Raw genomic sequence first — 26,432 nt, forward strand, 5'->3', positions numbered from 1 at the left:
CGGAAGATGTGGAAGTAGAGGACCAATTTGAGTTGGAACGGAAAAAAAAAAAAAATCGGGACCGAGTGTGCGGATTTCGAAAGGGCCTCTGTTGTGGAAGAAATTTACCCTTCCCCCCAGTGGTGTCGGAAATGAATTGATTGAGTTTTTCTCCATAAAGACGACCGCTCTGATATGGTAAAAAAGTCAATGACTTTTGGAAGCAGAATCCGCACGCCAGTCCCTGAGCCATAAGGACATCCGAATGTTGATAGGGTTTGCTGCTGCTTGAGAAGCGCAGTCAGTGGCATCCAGAGACGCTGTCACTAGAAAATCCCCAGCTCTGGCTATCTAAGTAGCAAAGTCTGGTATCCAGAACAGCTGAAGAGAAGACCTCAGCCCAATGGGTCATAGCCTTAGCCACCCACGTAGCGGCAAAAGATGGAAAGAGTGCGGCTGCTGAGGTTTCAAAAGCTGAACGAGCCATATTGTCGATCTGACGATCGGTGGTTTTTTTTTAATAGAGGCACCCTCTGAAGAAGATAAAATAGAATTAGTAGCTAGGCGCGATACTGGAGGATCAACCGGAGGAGACTGTGACCAATCCTTTCTTAGATCAGGAGCAAAGGGATATTTTGACTCCATGGGCTTTTGCCCTGTGAAGCGTTTATCTGGACGGATCCTATGAGATTCAACGATTTCCTTAAATTCGGGATGATTGGCGAACAATCTGTGAGCCCACTTGGTCCTCTTAAAGGACACAGCATGACCCGTTTTAGATAAAGGTTCCTCATCTAGCTTCAGGGCCTTGTTTACTGACTCAATGAGAGAGTCGAGAGTCTCCTGATCGTGTTGAAATTCCTGATCTAGGAACGTGTCAGAATCGTCTTCTGAGACAAGTTCTCTACTAGCCCCAAGGGAGGGGGGAGTGAGAAATGGAACTCTCAGAACCCGATTCTCGGTGATGGTCTGAGGACAAGGCATGAGTCCTTTCCCTGGAAGAGCGAGAGCTCCTTGGTAAGGTACGAACCCTAGTGTACAAGGGGCTCTGATCATCGGAAGCGTTGTCCATAAAAGTGCCCTGGTTAGAGGAAGGGTCTCGGAACGAGTCTAACGCTTTTGCCAGGGATGCCATAGACCGGGCAGGGGAGGTAGCCCAGAGGAACTAGGCTCACTGGGTTCGGTATCAGTAACAGGTGGTTCCTGAGTAGTCACCAGTTCACAAGCTGAGCATAACGCAGTATTGTGACCCCGGGGTAGAGATACCTTACAAGAGGTACAAGCAGCAAAAAACACAGTGTGTTTTCCCAGACTTTTTGTTAGGCTCTGATTGAGACATAGTGTAGCCTTGAGGAGAGCGCTTACTAGCAGGGGATGGGTTAAGTTATGTTTCTGCAGCTTGCCCAGGTCCTGTGTCTTGAGTCCCCGGGGGAGGTCCGCAATGTGTCCACAGAAATCGCTAATCCCTGAAACTGTGATTCAAAATGCTGGAACAGCGCTGCAGCATCAGCCCTGTGGGTGTCCAAAGATGGCCGCCGAGATCAGGAACGAGAAGCGCCAGAGAGAGTGGGCGGTGGAAACTGCCGGTGGGCGGAGCCAACGTTCCGGCCTGGAAGAGAGAAAAGCCGGGGGCTAAATTTTAAGCTTGCGGCCTGCAGCGTCACAACCGCTATTTGTGCGGACCGGCGTCACCCACGGACCCGTGCTTTAAGGTATCTGCGGACCACCCTTATCCCAGGGACCAGGACCCCCCAGCGCCTCGGCCCCGCAGGTGTACTCACAGTAGATGCGGTGGGCCAGTGCTCAATCCACCGTCGCCATAATCAGGGAGGGGGTGGAGAGCTTCTGCTGCCTTCCATCATCCGCTGTCACAGTGGTGATGCAGTGGGGAGCTGCATGGACGCCATAAACATCATGTCCGGCAATGCACCTGGCTCCAGGAGAGGTAAATGGAGGGCTACTCCATGTGGTCGCCTGCTTTGGAGGGGGGAGATCGGAACGCGAAGGAACCGTCGCCCATAAAGTGAGCTCAGGGCTGGCATCCAATGGTACAGGAAAGGGTACGGGGAGGGAAGCTCCACGTTCTTGCCTGTTGATGGTTCGGGGGAGATCGGAACCTAGAAAGGATCCGTCGCCCCCATTTGCTCCGTTAAGAGAAAAATAGAATAAAAATAAAAACGGTAGGGTCTGAAAGCAGACCCAAGTGCCTCCTACAGACACTAAGCAAGAACTGGTTCACTTGGAGCCAGCAGGAGGGTGTATACTGCAGGGGAGGAGCTATTCTTTCTGTATTACTTAGTGTCCTCCTAGTGGCAGCAGCATAACACCCATGGTCCTGTGTCCCCCAATGAGGTGTAGGAGAAATAAACTATTTATTTTGTGCGTTTTTCTTGTGGATTTCATGCGTTTTTTACCCCTGCAGATTTCTATAATGGAAGGGTGCAGAAACGCTGCAGATGTGCACAAAAGAAGTGACATGCTCCTTCTTTCAATCCGCAGCGTTTTCCATGCGTAATTTTCGGGACCATTAGCACAGCATTTTTTTTCCTATTGATTTACATTGTACTGTAAATCACTTTGCGGATTTGCAGCGTTTCTGCACGGAAAAAAAAAGCTGCGGATTCGCAGTAAATCCGCAACGTGTGCACATAGCCTTACACTGCAGAGAGCTGCGAGTCCCACTGTACTTGCAGCTCATTAGCTTAAAATTTTAAAGATGGATTTAACAAGAAAGGTAACATTTTAAATTAGCATTGAAGGGCCTTTACACACATGCAATTAGTTAGTGCTATAATAATCTAATGACAGGTTCACTTTAACCCATTTGGCCACGAGCTAAAATATTGGTTTCATGGAAATGCAGCCACAGATCGCTATTAGGGTGTCTATGGATATAGCATTCAAAGACATGCATGCCTATAAGCAGTTTGGGGGGGGGATGTTGATTCTAGTGACAAATTCCTTTTAAATCTATTGAGATCTTGACTTTTTAATAGTGAATCGGTTCAGGACCAGACCATTTTCACTGTGTCGGACCATGCAATTTTTATATTCATTTTTTTATGTCAATATTGGGGGTAAAAATTAGGGATGATCGAATAGCTTCAGATAAGTGCTTATCCGAATGCCTATAGCACTTACCGAATAGCTGCATCAGTAACCTGGAGTGCTCCTGAAAATCAGCTGTTGGGCGCTGCAGCTGCATGTGTCACGGCTGTGTGACAGTCACAGCACATGCATGGAGAGCCCAACAAACAGGGTATCCATGCATGTGTTGTGACAGTCAAACAACCGTGACACATGCAGCTGCGTCGCCCAACAGCTGATTACCGGGAGCACTCCGAAGCTATTCGATCAACCCTAGTAAAAAAAAAGTAAAGACAAATAAGAAATACATATCTATTTTGTACATCTTTTTCTTTCTTATTTTTTTTTTCTACAACCATGAAGTACTGATAAAAACATTTTAAATTGCGTTCTCCTTTTAGTAGAAATTGTATATATTGGACACCTGTTGTCTCCATAAACCCCGCAATCACATGATCATGGGAACTGGAGGATGAAGCACTGACATCTGTATTCACAAAGCTGGTTCATCACTGTATATAACTGAGAAGGTAATAACCCTTGTTTATCTTCTCAGAGGGGCAATCTGTATATCTGACAGCTGGCTCCACAACCCTACAGCTGCACAGTAACATGCAAGCATCTAACTCTGCATTGACATTTTAGAACGTCAGTGCAGAGTAAAGTGTGGACCGCCCAGATGTTTATAGTCTACGGGCAGTCCAAAAATGAAGATGATTAATATCTGCACAGTTTACAGTACTAAATGGATCATTTTATATTTTTAAAGCATTGTGGGTTTTTTTTTTACAAGATTTTCTCATTTAAGTTTAATTTCCCTTTAGTTCTTCTAATATTAACCCTTTAGTGACAGAGCCAATTTGGTACTTAATGGCCGAGCCAATTTTTGCAATTCTGACCACTGTCACTTTATGAGGTTATAACTCTGGAACGCTTCAACGGATCCCGCTGATTCTGAGATTGTTTTTTCGTGACATATTCTACTTCATGTTAGTGGTAACATTTCTTCGATATTACTTGCGATTATTTATGAAAAAAACGGAAATATGGCGAAAATTTTTAAAATTTTGCAATTTTCAAACTTTGTATTTTTATGCCCTTAAATCAGAGAGATATGTCATGAAAAATAGTTAATAAATAACATTTCCCACATGTCTACTTTACATCAGCACAATTTTGGAAACAAAATTTTTTTTTGTTAGGGAGTTATAAGGGTTAAAAGTTGACCAGCAATTTCTCATTTTTACAACACCATTTTTTTTTAGGGACCACATCACATTTGAAGTCATTTTGAGGGGTCTATATGATAGAAAATAATGAAGTGTGACACCATTCTAAAAACTACACCCCTCAAGGTTCTCAAAACCACATTCAAGAAGTTTATTAACCCTTTACGTGCTTCACAGGAACTGAAACAATGTGGAAGGAAAAAATGAACATTTAACTTTTTTTTGCAAACATCTTAATTCAGAACCATTTTTTTTATTTTCACAAGTATAAAAACAGAAATGTAACCATAAATTTTGTTATGCAATTTCTCCTGAATACGCCAATACCCCATATGTGGGGGTAAACCACTTTTTGGGCGCACCGCAGAACTTAGAAGTGAAGGAGCGCCGTTTGACTTTTTCAATGCAGAATTGGCTGGAATTGAGATCGGACGCCATGTCACGTTTAGAGAGCCCCTGATGTGCCTAAACAGTGGAAACTCCCCACAAGTGACACCATTTTGGAAACTAGACCCCTTAAGGAACTTATCTAGATGTGTGGTGAGCACTTTGAACCCCCAAGTGCTTCACAGAAGTTTATAACGTAGAGCCGTGAAAATAAAAAATCGCTTTTGTTTACACAAAAATGATCTTTTCGCCCACAAATTCTTATTTTCACAAGGGTAACAGGAGAAATTAGACCACAAAAGTTGTTGTGCGATTTCTCCTGAATACGTCGATACCCCATATGTGAGCGTAAACCACTGTTTGGGCGCACCGCAGAGCTTGGAAGTGAAGGAGTGCCGTTTTACTTTTTCAATGTAGAATTGGCTGGAATTGAGATCGGACGCCATGTCGCGTTTGGAGAGCCCCTGATGTGCCTAAACAGTGGAAACCCCCCACAAGTGACACCATTTTGGAAACTAGACCCCTTAAGGAACTTATCTAGATGTGTGGCGAGCACTTTGAACCCCCATGTGCTTCACAGAAGTTTATAACGTAGAGCCGTGAAAAAAAAAATTGCATTTTTTCTACAAAAATGATCTTTTTGCCCACAAATTTTTATTTTCACAAGGGTAACAGGAGAAATTAGACCACTAAAGTTGTTGTGCAATTTCTCCTGAGTACGTCGATACCCAATATGTGGGGGTAAACCACTGTTTGGGCGCACCGCAGAGCTTGGAAGAGAAAGAGTGCCGTTTTACTTTTTCAATGTAGAATTGGCTGGAATTGAGATCGGACGCCATGTCGCGTTTGGAGAGCCCCTGATGTGCCTAAACAGTAGAAATCCCCCACAAGTGACCCCATTTTGGAAACTAGACCCCCCATGGAACTTATCTAGATGTGTGTTGAGAACCTTGAATGCCCAAGTGCTTCACAGAAGTTTATAATACAGAGCCGTGAAAATAAAAAATATTTTTTTTTCCACAAAAAAGATTTTTTAGCCCCCAAGTTTTTATTTCCACAAGAGTAACAAGAGAAATTGGACCCCAAAAGTTGTTGTCCAATTTGTCCTGAGTATGCTGGTACCCTATATGTGGGGGTAAACCACTGTTTGGGCGCACGGCAGAGCTCGGAAGGGAAGGAGCGCCTTTTTGGAATGCAGACTTTGATAGAATGGTCTGCGGGTATTATGTTGCGATTGCAGAGCCCCTGATGTACCTAAACTGTAGTAACCCCCCACAAGTGACCCCATTTTGGAAACTAGACCCCCCAAGGAACTTATCTAGATGTGTGGTGAGAACTTTGAATGCCCAAGTGCTTCACAGAAGTTTAGAATGCAGAGTCGTGAAAATAACAAATATTTTTTTTTCCACAAAAAAAAGATATTGTAGCCCCCAAGTTTTTATTTTCACAAGGGTAAACAGGAGAAACTGGACTGCAATAGTTGTTGTCCAATTTATCCCGAGTACGCTGATGCGCCATATGTGGGGGTAAACCACTGTTTGGGCGCACGGCAGAGCTCGGAAGGGAAGGAGCGCCTTTTTGGAATGCAGACTTTGATAGAATGGTCTGTGGGCATTATGTTGCGATTGCAGAGCCCCTGATGTACCTAAACTGTAGTAACCCCCCACAAGTGACCCCATTTTGGAAACTAGAGCCCCCAAGGAACTTATCTAGATGTGTGGTGAGAACTTTGAATGCCCAAGTGCTTCACAGAAGTTTAGAATGCAGAGTCGTGAAAATAAAAAATATTTTTTTTTTCACAAAAAAGATATTGTAGCCCCCAAGTTTTTATTTTCACAAGGGTAACAAGAGAAATTGGACCCCAGAAGTTGTTGTCCAATTTATCCCGAGTACGCTGATGCCCCATATGTGGGGGTAACCCACTGTTTGGGCGCACGGCAGAGCTCAGAAGGGAGGGAGCACCATTTGACTTTTTGAGCGCAAAATTGGCTGTCGTGTTTGGAGACCCCCTGATGTACCTAAACAGTGGAAACCCCCTAGCTCCAACCCTAACCCCAACCTGATCCATAATCCTAATCACTAACCCTAACCAAAATCACAACCCTTACCCCAAAACAACCCTAATGTCAAGCCTAACCATAACCCTAATCAAAACCCTAAATCCAACACACCCCTAATCCTAATCTCAACCCTAACCTCAAACCTAACCCTAATCCCAATACACCCCTAATCACAACCCTAACCTTAACCCTAATCCCAAGCGTAACCCTAATGCCAGCCCTAACCCTAATACCAACCCTAATCCAAACCCTAACCCTAATCCCAGCTCTAACCCTAACTTTAGCCCCAACCCTAGCCCTAACTTTAGCCCCAACCCTAACCCTAAGGCTACTTTCACACTTGCGTCGCTTGGCATTCTGTCGCAATCCGTCGTTTTGGACAAGAAATGGATCCTGCAAATCTGCCCGCAGGATGCGTTTTTTGCCCATAGACTTGTATTGCCGACGGATCGTGACGGATGGCCACACGTCGCGTCCGTCGTGCACTGGATCAGTTGTGTTTTGGCAGACCGTCGGCACAAAAAAACGTTCAATGAAACTTTTTTTGTACGTCGCATCCACCATTTCTGACCGCACATGCGTGGCCGTAACTCCGCCCCCTCCTCCCCAGGACATAGATTGGGCAGCGGATGCGTTGAAAAACTACAGCTGCTGCCCACGTTGTGCACAATTTTCACAACGTGCGTCGGTATGTCGGGCCGACGCATTGCGACGGCCCCGTAACCGACGTAAGTGTGAAAGAAGCCTAACCCTAAATTTAGCCCCAACCCTAACCCTAAATTTAGCCCTAACCCTAGCCCTAACCCTACCCCTAACCTAACCCTACCCCTACCCCTAACCCTACCCCTAACCCTAACCCTAATTTTAGCCCCAACTGCTGTTCTCCTGCCGGCCGGCAGATGGAGACAGATGGCGGGCGCACTGGGCATGCGTCCGCCATGTTCTTCTGCCGGCGGCCAGGAGGAGCAGCAAGAGGATCCAGGGACACAGGTGAGTATTGTAGGGTCCCCGAATCCCCCTATTTTTCTGTCCTCTGATGTGCGATCACATCAGAGGACAGAGAATTACACTTTCCTTTTTTTTTTTGCGGTCGCCGGTAAACAGTTAATTACCGGCGATCGCAAAACAGGGGTCGGTAAAACCGACCCCGATCATGCTCTTTGGGGTCTCGGCTACCCCCGGCAGCCTAGACCCCAAAGATTCTCCCGGTGCCAGCCGGCGGGCGCACTGCGCATGCGCCCGCCATTTTGAAGATGGCGGCGCCCACCGGGAGACACGAGGAGCATCGGGGGAGCTAGGTGAGTATTGGGGGGCCACCTGGGACCCCTTTTCTCTGTCCTCCGATGTGCGATCACATCGGAGGACAGAGAAATTAAAAAGAGATCGCGTTTTTTTTTTGCGATCGCCGGTAAACGGTTAATTACCGGCGATCGCAAATGCGGGGTGGGTTAAAAAACCCCCGAATCATGTTCTCTGGGGTCTCGGCTACCCCCGGCAGCCGAGACCCCGGAGAAAATCGGCCTCTGGGGGGCGCTATTGACTTTTTCCACAGCGCCGTTAATTAACGGCGCTGTGGTTTAAGTACCCTTAGCGGCCGCCGTTAAAAGGCGTATCGGCGGTCGCTAAGGGGTTAAAGGGGTTGTCCAGTCCAAATCGATAAGTCTGCAGTAACTATGTGACTACAGACTTATGAATCCCCCAGTGTATGCACTGTACCCTGTGGGGATTCAACAGTTTCTGAGGCCGCGTCCCAACAAGTGTGTGAGAATGAGACTGCAGCCTTATCGATTTGGACTGGACAACTCCTTTAAGACTGGGATCTACAGGGTAAGGTTTCTCCTTGTGGAGAGTGAAAAGCGAAGCCTGATAGTTATGAACAACCCCTTTAACAACTTAATACTTACAATAAATGATACAACAAACTGCAGTAATTTATTCATGTAAGCAACGTTAGTAATTATGATGATAATAGAAAATTGATTTTAGATTAGAGTCACAAAAGACACAAGGCTGCCCACTGACAAAAAGCAAAAACATTAATGTATATCGTATTTGCACTTAATGTTTTCTGATTAAAGCACCTCTCATTTTGGTATGCATCTGTTTTCCACAATGGAAAATCATATAAACCTAGCACCAAACATAAATCTAAAAAACTGAAAGCATGCAAAATCATATTCACATAGCTTCTATACTCTTCATTATAACTATTTTTAACCATTTAAAGTATATAAGCTGCAAAGCTAACCACTACATTAAAAAGGAACCTGTCACCACCTGGTTTTTGCTATCCCATCTAAGAGCAACATGATGCAGCAGCAGCAGAGATCCTGAACCTAGTGATGTATCATTTCTTGGGCTGCTTTCTGCAGTTTTGATAATAACACTCTTAGCTGCTGCAGATCTATCAGTTATCTATATGCTGAGCCCTGTATAACCACGTCCATACCAATGATTAACAGCTTCATGTGTATGTGAGGTGAGCCAGGGCCGTAGTCGTGACTGACAAAGACTGCTCAATCACACCCAGGTCTCCCAACACATGAATACAATGTCCCCTTTTCGGCAAACCTTCTGCCTCATCTTCTGCACCATCAGGGTCCCATCGGGACTGCTGAAGTTCTGCTGTTGGCGTTGTTACGCATAAAGAGACATAGTCCAAGTACACCATAACACAGACAACTTTACTGGTTTCTTTCCTCAGCACGTCCAAATCAATGACAGCATCAACATAGGGTTCTAAACAGCTTATATCCTTCTCTTTCCCTGTGTTCTCCCTCATGTTCTTCAACCTGTACCTAGGTCGTGTCTTGTCTGGAATCGCAGCGTCCTCCCTCTCCAGCTTCACTACTTTTAGGAGTTCCTTTGTCAGTTTCACATCAGACATAAGGGCATCTGCCCATGTAGTAAGCGTCCACCTCCATTCTTATGCTGCTGCAATTTCTAATACTCAAGCTCTGGATAGCTGGGCTCTTATCTTGTGAACGTTGCGGGGTCAGTGTGTTGTCCCGGGCTCTAAGCCCTACAGGACTGTCTGGGCTCCCTGGCCCTACTGACTGCAATCAGGAAATGCTCCTGGCTTACCCACAGTAGACTCCTCCTATGTAAACTATGTACACTAATGTACCCCCATCTAGTGTCCACCTTAAGGTACTGCATTTACCCTAAAATACAGCATAATATTGTACAATACACTATACACAGTTATATACATTACATATTAATACAGAGGGGTGGGGTACACGTCAGTCCTAGTACACCCCTTACATGTACACGGTTAGTAGGCAGAAAGCTGACTAGTGGGATTATATAAAGCTCATAAATATGGAGGACAACAAGGCAGCATATTTACTAGTCTTCTAGTAATCTCCTGCTAAAAAAACAAGATTGTGTCATAACTACAGCAAGCAGCCCAGTAAGTGACATCACATATTCCCTTTAAATATGGATAACTTTACCACAGTGCACTGAACAAAGTGTCAACCATGTGGCCAGGCACACCACACAAGATACACAGAGTTTCATAAACCTTTCTAAAGGTAGTGGAATATATATAAAACACTACTAAAGAGACACCAGCTCACCTCTCCTCGGGTTGTTGCTTATCCTGGCTCCACGTGCCATACTGTCTGTCAGTTTCTTGCACAAGAGAATCTGTGTCCTTATTGGATGTTGAGGATCTGGAGAAACACTGCTTTACGTGGTCCTGAAAATACAATGACATGGAATGTCATCAACCACTGAAAATGATTAATTTGTTTTAATTAATTTTCTTTTTTTAGAAAAAACAACTTTATCATAATGATAGTATAAGAGGGCACTTTGAGACTCATTTGCATAATGTAAGATTAAAAACTAAAAAATGTAGATATTTCTTATGTAATGTAGATAAATTGAGGACAGGAACTCTAGTGCCATCTATTGGAAGTAGCAATCCTACAAGCCAATATTGAGCCTTTAAAAGGGCTTTGCCACATGACTTAGAATCATAATGCAAACCAGAAGCTCCATTTGCAGACACAGGTTTCGGGGTGTTTTCCCCTTCTAAGTGCAAAGCGGGAGAGTAGAATTGGCTGGGTGATAGGCTTCTAACAGGGGATCTAAGGGGTAAAGTTTCTCCTTGTGCAGAGTGCCAAGTTCGCGTAGTTACTTAAAGGCCATGTAATGTTCCTCTGAGAATTTAAATATGTAATGTAGTCACATCAGACCATGATCTAATCTATAGTGCAAGACCATGATTTCCAATTTCTCATTTTTTTCCCTTAAAAAAAAAAAAGATGATTCAAAGTTAGAAAATAGCTATAAAGCTATTGAATGTATTTACAATAATTCCTATGTAATGTATTCGAAGATTATACAAAGAAAAAAAAAAGCTTTGAAAACTTGTAAGCTCATCGCGAGAAAAGCATATTATATGCTGTAAAAAAAAAGTAATCTAACCAATAAATACTAGAACTTCATAACACTGACTTCAATAATAAGGTTTGAAGCCATTCATGTGACTCTTAAACATGTTCGCTCTTGGGTGTATAAAGTTTATAGGCTTCCAGACTGACCTAGATTTTGGAGCTCTTCTGTATGAATCTTTTACTAACTTCATATTATAATACTGCAAGTATTATTTTTTCTAACTTTAAAAAAACATCTACAATGTGACTCCAGACATAGTAGACCCCATCACCAAATACCAGGGAAACGTAAAATTTCGTTTTTCCTTCTCTAGCCAATCAGATTTCTCAGATTACTGTCCCTAGTAACTAGATCAGAGGTCCCCAACCTTGAGAGCCACATTCAGCTCGGAGAGAGGGTCGCGAGCTACATCCAGCTCCTGCCCCATTAACAGTAGTGACACCCAGAGCCCCCTGTTACCAGTATAATGGCAGCCAAAGCTTTTCCACTGAAATCACACCAAGGCAGTGTGCCAAGCTCCAGGGCTTCCTATCTTACCCCCATTCAGATCTGCCCTTCTGTGCAATGCTACACACACAACCTGCCATCTACGGATCTAGCTGTTTGCTACATCTGGTACTAATGCACAAAGCTGGCAGACAGCCGCAAGCCACAAATCATGGGCCCACGAGACATGTGGATGTCGAGCTATCGCTTGGGGACCCCTGAACTAGAGATCATGCAACTTTTATGAACTTCTATGACCTCCAAAAATTAGGAACATTTTGTTACAATTGTCTACTTCTAAATCCTTTTCACTTGCTTTCCCAAATTTACATGAATCACCTATAAAACAAGGTAAGCGATCATGACTGATGGATGTAGTGCACAGAACTAAAACCTTCACCAATAACTAAAATGGGGGGCCAGATCCCCCCCCTTGGTTTACCTGTCTACAAGAAAGCAATAAGAGTTGAAAGCAGCGATGGCACTTCATTCAAAAACGAAGGGGCTGATGAGACGGCGAAGTATACCATTCAGTTATTTCCATCAAGCTACTAGAAAATGACACCATTGAGCAAAAATGGGGGACTCAGGACCCCAGTTCTAGTGATCAGTGAGGGTTCCAGCAGTGGGACTCTACAGGAAAGGTGATAAAAGCCTGATAACAAAAGTGATATATGTCAGTCGAGTTTCCCATAATTAAATGGCCGGACCATATTTTGCCATTTTCTAACTGTGCTGGATAAATGTGCAAACGTTTTTTTTCTTCTTAAGCTAACAAAGTAATGTTTTTGTTTCTTACTTAAATGACAGATTTTTGTGATATAGTGATAAATAGTGAAAAAAAATGATTACGGTACTTCCGATATTAGTGATTACAAAAACTGAGATGAAATATGCTGAAACTAGCAGTCACTCTAGTCTAGTTCTACTAGGGTGGACCCCAACTTGGTCTCCAACAAAAAAGTCCATATGGAAAGAGTTGATACAAAAAGTACATCCCAGTCAAATACTATAAAATTGCACCCTACACACAAACCTAGATACTAGAAAAATAACGAAAATGTATGTCTCACTATTTTTGATCAATAATATCTACGGGCTGTTGGCCACATGTAACATTTGGTTTATGCGCTAAAAATAGTAACAAACACGACAACCAAGTGACAGAATTTGATTGTTGTAAAATGATTAAAGATAAGGGAAAACATAAGATCACTCCCAACTAAAACACCAAAAGGTCTATTACATAGAGCATATGCATCATCTTACTTCTAGCTGGTGCATACCATTGCAATGGACACTCAATCATATGTATGAAAAACAAAGAAACAGAAGAACTTCACAAGAAAAAAAAAGTAGACTTTTAGCTTACATATCTCGGTCACAAGCTTGGTCTACAACAACCTGTTCCTCAGCAACAACAACATAATGCACAAACAGCCCTAGGGGTACTCTTCGGTCATCAGGTATTTTACTTGTGCTTATTTATGTTCTAACAAGTAATACTTCTACAACATTTCTTTAGCACTTCACTGCAAAAATTAGAAAATAAAAAGAAAGTGGACATTTTTTTAGCTTTTTAAATCAACTACGGTATTTGATACATTTAAAAGAAGCCATCCTCAGCAGATGATCTGTTGTTCATTTACCGGAATTTATGGCAATGGTCTATTTTCCACATGATCTGTATTAAAAAAGAAAGAAAAATCTTTTAAACTGACCACTTTTTAAAACTTGTGATTGTTTCAGGAAACAACACATGTACAATGGTTAGACCCTGGCCCTATTTGTATTGAAGCATCTCCTGAGTGTGTGCGAAAAGCTTTGTGAAGGGAGGTGAGCAGGGTCAGATGTGACATTACATATTGTGGATCTTGTGTTATCCGCTTTTTACAGAAGTGTTATCTATCATTGTAATCCTGCCTCCATAATAAGGAATTTTGCTGAAAACTGTCACTGAAAGAACAGGCAATAGGAGTCCAAAAAAAGGAATCCTTTTGCAGAGAAGCAGTCATTAGATTCATGGTACCTGCACCACAACAGCATAGAGCCTGGCTGTACAACTGACCAGGTATGTTTTACTCTGAATAGTCGAACAATTATTCTCACCCTGTTCCAGCTGACTGACAGGTCTCTGCCATGTCAATGCGCTATTTTGTTTAAATTATTATTATGTCTTGCCACTATTAATTTGCTGACATAGGGTACTGTGAGACAGTGAGGGGAATCATATGCAAGGGACATTATGTTCCCCTAGGATGCGCATAGAGGCATATTGAAACCGCTGTGAGTGCATTGTGATTATAGCTACAGCTGTGGTTACAATGAAAAATAAAAGAAAGTGTGGACTTGGTTAAGCAATGTGATCAGGTCAGTTTTTGGAAAATCTGACATTGGCTCTTCTTTTTGGAGACCTTTAGGATTGGTAGTGGGATGAGTGTCTCCCTCCACTCCGGGTTTTTTTGGAATGGCTCATGTCCACGGCTCCCATTTAAACTTTCAGTTTCGGTTTGTGGGTGTGTCAGTTTTTGGCTCGCAAAGTAGGAAGCTCTGTGCAACATATGGCAGATACGGCGGTGCTGTTGCCCACGGCAACTAGGTGCTACAGACAATCCGGCTGCGATCCGGAGAATAACGTTTGCCTTTTTTGTTTTACGTTAATAAAGACATAAGCTAGACTAACCTGGGTTGCTGCCTCTTTACTGCACATGTGAATATGGCTGCATTACAGCACATAGCAAATTTTAGACACCGATGAACTCGAAGGTTTTTTTTTTTTTTAGGGTATGTTTCAATGGGGCATATTCCTTCAGTATTTGCTGCAGATTGCATGTGAGTGGAAGTGTGTTCATAATGAAAATTAGCTTGTCCTGTGCCAGATTCATATCGGTAAACTGGAAAGTTATTTTATTTCTAAAGCATGCTAAAGACTTCTATACCCATATCAAAATAAGAACATTCATTTTTCTATTTTAATGTGCAAATAAATTTTGCAAAACTATGTGAGTTAATGTTAAGTGTATTTTTTTCCACAGCTAGAGCAAACTCGGTCAGAGCTGCTGAGTTAGTACCTGTAAAGCTACAGTAGTATCCTACCGTGAACACAGACATCAGCATGGGTACCTAGCCACTGCAGGTCCCAGCTTTGAGAAGGACTGTTATTGCACCTTCATTGGACTTGTGGCCAGTTTTTTACTGGCATATCTGCTCCCCTGATGAGTCTCCGCTACTGGTTATGAAACGCGTTGGGAGAAATACACCACGGTCCATATTTTGGTGGAGTCCATAACTAGGGACCACTTGGGGCCTGTCCTTGTCAGGACAGGAGCTTGAACGGGTTTTACAGGGAAGACATTACCCCACACCCAGCCCTTATCCCTAAACGTGGACTACGGACCTCCAGTTAAAGATACTGGGAGGTTATCTATGGTGACCATACGTCTGCTATTATCGGAGAGGCATTCCGCTCTGCTACCATTGGTGAGATCCAACCAATTTTATTGTTTAAGCACTGGTTCACATGAGCACTTGTTTTTGGGTTTGCATCGGCTGAGTTAATTGTTTTATGTGTTTATTATTAAAAGCTAAGTTTTAAAATAGGGGTACCCTCCTAGCTAGTATACATTGTTGACCCTGAGAGTGTAATAATAGCGGTGACTATTTCACACTATAGCTAATTATATCTATACCTGTAAAGCTTCCATCGTACAATTGGCCAGCCTTCATGCTGTAATGCTTTGCAACAAATTCTAAAATATGGAATATGATCAGAGTCAATTTAAATACAGATCGTTCAGAGCAAAAGTTTATGGATTGATTACGGCGTGAAGTAAACAGTTAAGGTGACATGCTCATACAGGTTAGACTAAAAGTCGTCAGAACTCGACGATGCTGGTTGACAATGTAATGTGTGTAAATGTAGAAAATGAGGAAAGTGGCACTCACCACTAGTGAGCAGGTAAAAAGTCACTTTATTCATTGACAGGATAGCAGACAGAAACATCAACGAAATGAACAACAGCTGTTTTGCCAAGTACCAGCTTCCAGCTCACTTGTGGTATTGACAAGCTATATGTAAGTCCACGCTTCTTCCGACTCACTTGTGGCACGGACAAGCTATGTGAGAGTACACGCTGCTTCTTCTGTAGTATTTGGAAGTTAACTATATGTGTAGAGGCCTTCTGACTCTCCCCCACCTCACACCCACACGACAGGTGAGGGGAGAAACTGAATTTCAACGAATGATCATTTTTCTTTTTGGAAATAAGACAATGGCAGAAGCTCTCTCAGAGACCATAGGAACGTTCAGCTGGGTTCCTATATATGGGGCATTCAGGAGAGAGAGCTGCCAGCCAAAATGATTGTTCGGCCAACAGCTATCCAGTGGGAAGCCTTTAGATCAATTTCCTGTGGAAGGTAAAGTGTAGTGTCGGTGGCTTCACAGTGAAATGGTGGAGGTCCTTTGTACAGCTCAATGGTGCTCTAAACGATGACACTTTGTGTGGTTCTTAAAGCTCTGTACTACAGTATCTGATGGACCATGTCATGATATAGTTCTAGCTGTATTTGTATGAATTAAAACAAAAAACTATATATGCCTCATTAAAAGAGACATACTGAGGTAGGGTAAGACACCATTGAGATGTATTGGTGCCATCTCACAACACCTTACAACTCACAGATAAGCAGCCATAGACAGACCATGCACGTGAGCCCTTAGTCTAGATGCCTAGACGCATAAGTGTAATGACACAATCGAACAACCAGCTGATAGTTGATGTGGGGAAAAAAAAAACAACCATTCCTTGTATTTGACAGGTCAATAAAAGAAAAATTACTTATTTTAGCCACCAAGTGCTCCAATGAGATCAGCAGAAATTCTCCATGATAAACTATGCCACGTGAGCAAACAAATACAACAAAATATTGTATTTTATCGCCCTTTAGGAGACAGTTTATTTGCAGAAAAAAATTGGTTCAGAAGCATATTGTTCTGTAGTGTCAGCGTTACTTTTGTCACTATTGCTCTTTTGGTTCAGTAAATATAATGAGGACTACAAAGAAAGGTTAATGAAGTAATTATGTCACTTTTTTATTTTGCCTGCTCCGTAGCTTGCAGAAATTTCAAAACAATTTAAAGTATGAGTCACAGCCGATAAATAAAAGACTGTGAGCGGTACAAGGGACTGACGTGGGTTGTACAATTCCAGGATCCTGCGGTGTCACAGCTAGATAGGTGCACTTAAATGAGACTGAAAATTTTTCTCCTAGGTGGGTGTATAGAGAATGACATTATATGCTGGAGAATAAAAGCACTCTATTTTTAATATGGCTTCTTGTTCAGTTAATTCTTCCTTGTAGAAAAGTCATGGATGCTGTAATCCGTAGAGATACATGTACCCATATACAATATAATTAAATTGGTCATAATCATTTGATAAAAGGTCAGCCAAACACTGCTTTGATCGATAACTGTTCCTCCAGACCCCGCTTTTGCCGTACATGTGTTCTCAGTAGGGGAGAAGGGAATAAGCCTTCAGTGAGAGCCAAGCTGCACCACCTGAGCATGGCCATTAAATTCTATAGTTGTGCTTGTCTGCTTTGTACACTGAATTTAGCCACCGTAAGAGCTGCAAAGAGCTGATCATTGAGGTTGTCAGACCTCAACTGATCAAATATTGATGAACCATCCTAAGAAGCCCCTATACACACAAGATAAAAGTCAGCAGCAACAGAAAATGTCAAGAGTAATTACAGTAACAATCATCGTTTTTTTCGGATAAACAAATGATTGTTCATTTAGACCAGGGGTGGGGAACCTCAGGCCCCAGGGCCATTTATTGCCCTCGATGACCTTTTATCAGGCCCCCGAGCAGATTCTCAGGGACCGCATTCTTGGGCAAGGAGCTGTATTTTGATTGCCACAAGCACATTAAGTTCTTCTTGCTGTTAGCACACACGCAGTGCTCACTACTGAACACTGAAGGGCATGCAATGAAAGATTACGTCCTGAAACCAGTGCCAGAGTCAGGATGTACTTTGTGTGTGGAGTTTGTACGGCCCCCGAAGGGTGGTATAAATATCCAAATGGCCCTTGGCAGAAAAAAAAAAAAAAAAAAAGATTCCCCACCCTTGATTTAGACCGATGTCTGATCAATGAATGTTTGCCATTATTGAAAACTCGAATAGGGCATGTTAGATTTGTTTGGGTGAAAATAATCACTGTTTTTTTATTTTTTTTTATAGCTAAACAAAAAAAAAATTGTCCAAGTGATCATCAGCTCATCTTGGTCATATGTATGTGAATCTTGTGTAGACCGTCAACATCTAAAGTTGTGGACAATCCCGTTAAAGGGGTCGTTCAGTGAAAACAAGTTACAATCTATCATCCTTAGGACAGGTTTCAGATCTCTTGGCCCCGCACAGATCGGTAGAACGGGGAACTTTTATTCATGACGAGGCACTTTTATTCCCATTAAAATATGAGCACAGCAAATCTATTCTATTTCCGTTTCATTCGATCTCCATGGAGCTGGTGGATGAAGCCAAGCTCAAAACTTGGCAGCACCAAAGAGATCCAACCAGGGAATCTGGCATGCAAAACGAAACCAGCGACAGTGAGGGGAGGGTTTGGCAGAAACGAAACAGGCAGGAAAAAACTGGGGTGACCAAAGCGAAAAGGCGGCAACTGTTCCGTAGAGTAACAACACACTTGAATTTCTCTGTCAAAGAGTTAGGTGTTCCCCAGTCTGGGACTTTTTTTTAAACGGAGTTCTGACACACACAAAAAATTTGCAACCTGTGCTATACCAAGATCAGCAAGGGCCTGACCACTAAGAGTTCCATGTTCAGGAATGTAATCTAAGCACCCGACTCAGTGGGCCGAATGCCTGTGTCCACGATTGGTGCCAGCGGGTGACACCACTCCCTGTTCCCCTGTGCTAGGTGCTTTCCAATCCCCTGTCCATAACTCTGGCATAGATGCATCCCGCCCTGCACCTGTCCTTGCACATCTGATGCACCATCATCAGGCATTTCCAAATCCTTGTCCCAGCACAGTATTCAGCTGTCCCTACCCCAGGGCTTGGAACAAAAGAGAGTTTCCAGCCACAGGCTAAACATGCACATTTTCGGGCTGCTTGTCGTGGAAATGTTGCCATTTAGGTTTGCTGACACAGAGGATTTCTACTGACTCATGGCGGCAGCCATTTCTTGGTATTCTGTCCCCACTTTTTCTCCCAGTGTTACATCTCCTCCTAATACCAGCATGTGTCCAGGAACATCGCCCATGCCCTTACCAACACAGTTACTGGGATTGTCCACTTAACGACCGACATGTGGACAAGCGCATGTGGCCAGGGATGCTACATTTCCCTGATGGCACAGTGGATGAACATTGTGGAGGCTGGAGTTGAGTCCCAACCTGGCATGGCACATGTGGTCCCAACAAGGATTGTTGTCCCTTATTTTATCAGGGTTCCCTTCACATCATATATCAGTTCCTGCACCCCCTCCTGCTCCTCTTCATCCTCCACCTTCGATGTGGTATCTCAGAGCACATCGTCCACATCAGTCAGAAGCTGGAAGCTCTGCCTCAGCGAAGTGACAACAGGTTCTGCAGAAGCTAATTTGTTAAGGAGACAAACAATACACCGTGGCAGAGTTACATAAAGGAATAACAAACCAGACAGACTTGTGGAATTTGCGCCGCTGGACCTCCAACCAGGCATGGTCGTGTGATAATGGGCGCAACCTGGTGGTGGCTGTGAAGCTTGGTAAGCTCACACACCTACCATGCTTGGCAGACGTTCTCAACTTGGTAGTCCAGTAGTCAAGGTATGCTGCACAAGCACCCATTTCTGTGAGTTGGCTATGGCTGCCACCACCCTGGCAGTGCTGCAGCAGCGAATGCAAGTGCCAGATCACCAACTGGTGTGTGGTGTGACCACATGCTGGAACACCACACTGCACATGCTGGCAATGCTTTGTGAGCAGCAGAGGCCAGTTGTGGAATACCAGCTTCAACACACCCGTTGGTACTCTGGTCAGCCTTCGCACATAACTGAAGAGTGGGCATGAATGTCGGACATCTGAGCTGTTCTCCAAGACTTTGAGAACTACACAAAAATGGTGAGTGGCGATGACGTCATCATCATCACAATTATCCCACTTCTGTGCTTACTTGAACAGTCTCGACTGACAATTTAACATACGGCTTTGCATGCTGCCCAGGTGGAGATGGAGGAAGACATAAGACACTACCCAGCCCAGCCTCATCTACTGCGGAATGGGTAACAATGAGGACGTGAAGGCTGATTAGGATGAAGAGGAACAGCAGATGGCAACAGAGGTCAGTACCCACACAAGCTTTGTCCCATCTCTCCTACGTGATGGGCCGAGGAGGGGAATGAGGAAGAGATGTAGGAAGAGGAGACGCAGAGTAGTCATAATCGTGGAGACAGGGAAGGCAGTAGGGAGCTTGGTATGCATGGCAGATTTTATGTACTGCTGCCTTTCCTGAGTCCCTCGCATTACATTCTTCTTGGCCAAAAAAAGAGTAATGGTTGCTCACCCTGCTAGACCCACGCTACGAGCAGATCCTTGCATCTCTCCTTCCTGAGATTGAGAGATCTACTAAAATGGTGCTATAGCAGAAGGCCATTTTGGAAAGTACCGTATATACTCGAGTATTAGCTGACCCGTGTATAAGTCGACCCCCCTAATTTTGCCACAAAAAACTGGGAAAACTTATTGACTCGAGTATAAGCCTAGGGTGGAAAATGCAGCAGCTACCGGTTAATGTCAAAAATAAAAATAGATACCAATAAAAGTAAAATTAATTGAGACATCAGTAGGTTAAGCGTTTTTGAATATCCATATTGAATCAGGAGCCCCATATAATGCTCCATACAGTTCATTATTGCCCCATAGATGCTCCATATAAAAGCGGTGCCCCATATACAATGCTCTGCACCGTTCATTATTGCCCGATAGCTGTGCCATATAGTGCTATGCACCGTTCATTTTTGTCCCATAGCTGTGCCATATAGTGCTCTGCACCGTTCATTATTGCCCCATAGCTGTGTCATATAGTGCTCTGCACCGTTCATTATTGCCCCATAGCTGTGCCATATAGTGCTCTGCACCGTTCATTATTGCCCCATAGCTGTGCCATATAGTGCTCTGCACCGTTCATTATTGCCCCATAGCTGTGCCATATAGTGCTCTGCACCGTTCATTATTGCCCCATTGATGTACCATAGAAAGCTGTGCCATTGCTGCTGCTGCAATAAAAAAAAAAAAAGCCATACTCATTAGAGAAATGAATATGCGGCTCCACCCCTATGGGAGTGGAGTCCATATTCATTTTTCTAATGAGCGGTCCCACGTGACCGCTGAAGAGGGGAAGAGCTGCGGCACCCGGAGACCGTGGGACGACAGGGGGAGCGTCAGGAGCGCCGGGACTAGGTGAGTATGCCTCAGCGCCCTCTCCCCCTCACCTGCCGACCCTGCCGCCCACCGTGACTCGAGTATAAGCCGAGAGGGGCACTTTCAGACCAAAAATTTGGGCTGAAAATCTCGGCTTATACTCGAGTATATACGGTATGTTGGAAAAAATCCCATCAGACAACGCTAGCTTCCTTTCCAACCAAGGAGGAGAGGCGAGGGAGACACACAGCAGAGCCAGGGGTACACTGTTAATGGCCTGGGCCAATTTCATCACACCTTCCCAGCATCCATGCCCTAATGACTGGGTATTTTTGACAAGGAGGGAAAAGATTTAAAGATGGTCAAGCAATACCTGGCCGACAAAACCAGTGTTCTCCCTAATTTCTCTGCGACCTTCAGCTATTGGGTCTCAAAGGTGGACACACGGCATTAGCTGTCAACTCTATGCCTTGGAGATGTCATGCTTCCCTGCAACTAGCATCCTGTCTGAGTGGGGTTTTAGTGCCGCTGGGGAAAGGGGGTCAAAACAGACAGGGGGTTTCACCTGTCAACAGAAAGTGCTGACAGGCTCACTCTGATAAAAATGAACAAAGCTTGCATTAGCCCCAGCTTTTCTACATCACCTATAGTGTTTTAATCTAGAATATTTGAATGAGGTCCTCTAATTGTATGGATGACTGAAAGACCCTCATTTTTCATGACTTAGCACTTTGTTCAGAGCCTTTATGACTGTAGAAGCAGATCAACTACACTGCCAAAACTGTGACACCATTGTTCTCAGCAGTAATCTGGGAGTCACAGATGCTTACAGGGATCATCATCATGGTGTTCTCTTTTGACTTTTTCCATCCATTTCAAATTTTTCACTGCGCCTCAGTTGGGTCTACCGGAAAAATGCTTGTATTTCCCATAGACTCCCATTATACTTGTTACTCGAAATGAGCATCTGTGTTCGGTTCGTGTAACGAGCATCCAAGAATTTTAGTGCTTGCTCATCTCTAGTGATAACTTGTTCTCAGAGTGTATGTAAAAATTTACCTGATTTTATGCCTTTTTTGCTACAAATACACATTAGTTTGGATGTACATATACATGCAAATTATTAGGAGTTGATCATGTAGACATTCGTTGGGTAACAATAAGCCACTAACAAGAATCACAAACTTGGTGACTATGATGGTAATGTCCAAGAATAATTTACCCAGAGATCTCAGTAAAGCAATGTATAAAAGCGGATGGGTATATCACCTGCGCTATAAAGTGGTACTGCTGGTACGTGCACTGCTTCGATGCTTCCACCGGGGCACGCTAGGAGTTGGCGGTTCCTGTCCATTCTTGACGCCTAGTGAGCAGAGACCTTCAGGGGTAAACCAGTCTGGGCACCACCCCGCAGCCCTACGGTGCAGCCCGACACGTTAACCTACAAGGAGGACCGACATTCCCTGATCCTCGCAACTACCCTCGCCTCTACAACCAGTAAGTGCATTTCTTTATGATAATTAGCACTCCTGCACTGTCAGTTATTATCAGGCGAAGGATTACCCTGCTAGAATCACCAATGTTTTTGTGTACATACAGTTCTGAGGAATAGCCAATTTATTGAGTTTGATACTCCAAACAGAGCACTCCTTGACTTTTTCTTTGGTGGAAGTGTCGACGCAGTGCACGTACCAGCAGTACCACTTTATAGCGCAGGTGATATACCCATACACTTTTTATTGTTTTATTTTAGACAAGGTTTAGCACAGACCCTGTCACCTCACCAGCAGCTCAGCCCCCCCCCCCCCCGGACTAGTCCCCTCCCTTCCCTCTTGTTCTGTCAGTGAAGCGCCAGTGTACACTACTTTTATATACAATGTATATAAGTGGCTTTAGCGGATTACTTTACCAAAATGTGCATGCTCCTCTGCAATATTTACTCCACGGTCATAGTAGCCATGGAGCATTTTGTGATGGATTACATTATGCCACACCAAATATGATCACAGTTGCTGGGCAACCAAACAGCAAAGCATACGCTTGGCGATATAATTCTGCGACTACATATGGCCATGATGAAAGAGACGTAATGCTTATTCATCTAGGAAAATAGTACCCTAGCAGAAACAATGTTACCATAGGTCTTTGTGCAGAAGAAAAGATCATTATTTGTTAACCATGTACTAAAAATAGTCAATCACTAGTTTATGTGGTCAACTAGCTTCTGACTACACTGCTAAGTGAGAGACCAGAGATGCCTTCAGTAATTATATAATGGTTGATCTTCTACCCAAGAATGTAAAATATTTCATTTTTTAATATTTATTTTATATCATCACATGCCAGACCAAACTTCTCACATTGTGCAGGGATTTAGCTCCTCTCAGATCCTGCTCCAGCACAACCCCAACAGAAACATCAAAAAATAGGAGACCCAAGAGTCAAAACTGGCCACAACATTTCACAAAAAGTAGTTTTTATTAAATAAATCAAACAAACATACAAATAAGTAATAATCAAAAATATAAAGTGCAAAGCAACTTTATCTTTAGGTACATCCAAGTCACCCAGGTATACAGGACAGGGCCCAAATGAGTATGGAAAAATACTACATTAAATAATGGATATCGTAACTAAGGTACTGCTCACACAAGGGCTACGCCACCCAGGACCCAGATAGGACTCCTTAAGCACACATGGGTAATTTAACTATTTGATTTTTTCATGTGACTGTTTGTATGCTTGAAGCATGCGGTGTTCCGTGCAATGTGGCCACTGTGAATAGACTTTTTCATTATGATCACCACATGCTTTAGGCAATTTAGCCCTTGTGTGAGCAGTACCTTAATTATGATATCCATTATTTAATGCAGTATTTTTCCATACTCATTTGGGCCCTGTCCTGTATACCTGGGTGACTTGGATGTACCTAAAGATAAAGTTGCTTTGCACTTTATATTTTTGATTATTACTTACTAGATGGCAGCCCGATTCTAAAGAATCGGGAGTCTAGAATCCATATATACTTTATTTATTCAAATGTAAGAATAATACAATTAATAAATAATAGTAAGAAAGAACAAAAATAATAGGCAGTATATGGAGAAAACACCAAACAAAAGTTCAAAATTGGTGTGAAAATGTCACTGAACCACTTCACAACTAAATATATATAGTTTTGGTAAATGGTATTATCATTTTTTTGACGAAATTCGGCAGGAGCTTGAAGAGCAACGTCACTGGGCCCGCCTCCACGCAGTAGAAACTTGCTGTGAGGTAAAAATTCAAAAATCACACCAAAATGGCGGGCGGAGTGTGTCACAGTACGGCACGTTTCTGATTGGTCGCTCGCAGCAGGCGGCAACCAATCAGACACTGGACACTGTTGACGTCACTTATCTCCGGACATTAGCTCCGGACATTAGCTCCGGACATTAGCTCCGGACAAAGCCACGGAAGTTGGCACAAATTGCAGGAAGTAGTATTCTAGGCAATTATATATTAGATTTGTATGTTTGTTTGATTTATTTAATAAAAACTACTTTTTGTGAAATGTTGTGGCCAGTTTTGACTCTTGGGTCTCCTATTTTTTGATTATTTGATTTAGAGTCGCCATATATGTGCGCATTGTACTTTTTACTGACGCCTTTTTTGCCCAACAGAAACATATCAATAATACCTGGAGTTTTGTTTTAATGAACACCTATAAGACGGTTTTTGCTATGTAATCTGAGAGCAGCATGATGTAGGGACTAGAGCTTGATTGCAGGGATGTGTTACATACTGGGCAGGCTGCTGTAGATTAAATTAAAATGTTATCAGGAGATGATCACTAGAGGACTAGTTTATCTTGAGCCATGTAGTCCTCCTGCTCTTTGTAATTCCGCCATCCACCACTGATTCGCAGCTTTCTGTCAAAGCACTGTTAGAAGAGGTGGAGTTTGAAGGGACAAAGGCGGTGCTGATCACAATTTGGAAACACCCATCGGACCAGACAGCGGAATTTACATAAACAGCAGGGCATGTATAAAACACTTTTTCTCTGGTATGCAGGGACACATCTGAGGATATAGAGGAGTTGCAGGATCCTCATTCTTATGATCTTAAAGGTGATGAGCATAGATTATAAGCGAAAACACTGATGCCAATGAATAATAATAATGAATGGCTCCATCAGGAGCATGAACAAATCAAGTTTTAGGAATCCTGACCCTTAGACAGTAGTTTCCTAAACAAACAACTGAAGGCAATCTTGTTAAGGCACCTAATTTTGATCTCTGAGATCATCTTTACTCCCTGGCAAGAAAGCTGCAGATGGTTCATGCTCTGTATTGCAATGCATCCTCAGACTCCAAAGTTCTGAGACACATCATAAGAGTCCGAGATACCTCATTAGTATACAGATCAATGGCCCTTCCCAGGCTTACTACAAAGAAGTGAGTTCAGAGATGATAACTCTTGGGTTAACCAGCCACTTTAGAACAATAGGCAACATTCTGCCAAATTAAGAATCCTCACGTAGCCATGTCCAAGAAAGCAAATTTATTTAAAAAAAATAATTAAATCTTGCTTGATTAGAGTGGCCTAAAGCCTAATAAATAATAGAATACAGGAAAATTCCATCTATGAGATGAATTAACAGTGATGTTACATGATCTATGATTATACTTGCGACATATGCAAATTTTGCTTCTTTAATTCATAGCAGTTTTGCCATTAGATAGGACTTGGAGAACATGAAAGATTTATTATTCTTCCCGCAGGGGGCTGTTCTAAGGATGTGTATCCGCAAGGTGTTGACAGCTGAGGAAATCATTTTGTATTCTACTTTATGTTGGGCACAAACTAGGAAAGGTTTATAGCTCCCCATAAAATTTATCTTTCCACTTCACTTTTTGCTTCCTAAGTAATGCAGAATATGCTGCATATACAGATCAATAGGGAACAGTTTTTATTGAGTCTTGTAATTAAAACCGCATTTTCATTTTAAATCAAAACTTGCATAGTAATTGTAAGGCCATGACATGACAGCCTTATATCCAAAGTGTTCTCATCGGAGATAGGAAAATGACAAGCAATAAGTTCACCATTGGAATCCTCATAATAGGTCGTCAGTCAACCTCTGCAGGCTACTGAATGGTAAAACTGAAAAACTATATTGAGGAAGTAGCTGAAAAGTTAAGTTACAATGGAATGACTATCCAGGTTTGCCATGTAGAAGTCTAAAATGTGGGTCATGAAATGGTCATTAAATAATAAAAGGCAACTGGGATATAGCTTAAATGGAACCTGACAGCTGACACATGCTGCCCGATCCACAGGCAGAATGCGCCAGATATTGGCTGCATGCATGATTCAGCCATGT

The 26,432-nt window shown here is 43.0% G+C and overlaps 3 protein-coding genes across 5 annotated transcripts in view; all 3 read right to left on the reverse strand.

Annotated features, from left to right (window-relative positions):
• The window catches only part of CRYBB2 (crystallin beta B2), a 412,932-nt gene that overhangs the window by 291,699 nt on the left and 94,801 nt on the right, over nt 1–26,432 (reverse strand). The window lies entirely within an intron of this gene.
• The window catches only part of CRYBB3 (crystallin beta B3), a 256,164-nt gene that overhangs the window by 134,931 nt on the left and 94,801 nt on the right, over nt 1–26,432 (reverse strand). The window lies entirely within an intron of this gene.
• Nucleotides 1–26,432, reverse strand: part of KIAA1671 (KIAA1671 ortholog) — a 225,434-nt gene that overhangs the window by 33,561 nt on the left and 165,441 nt on the right. For all 3 annotated transcript variants that reach the window (XM_069759154.1, XM_069759138.1, XM_069759147.1), the window contains exon 6: nt 10,327–10,448. In XM_069759154.1, the coding sequence (XP_069615255.1) occupies nt 10,327–10,448 (122 nt within the window). The remainder of the gene's footprint in view (nt 1–10,326; nt 10,449–26,432) is intronic.

This window comes from Ranitomeya imitator, chromosome 1 (genome assembly GCF_032444005.1).
Source record: "Ranitomeya imitator isolate aRanImi1 chromosome 1, aRanImi1.pri, whole genome shotgun sequence".
In the NCBI taxonomy this organism is placed as follows: Eukaryota; Metazoa; Chordata; class Amphibia; order Anura; family Dendrobatidae; genus Ranitomeya; species Ranitomeya imitator.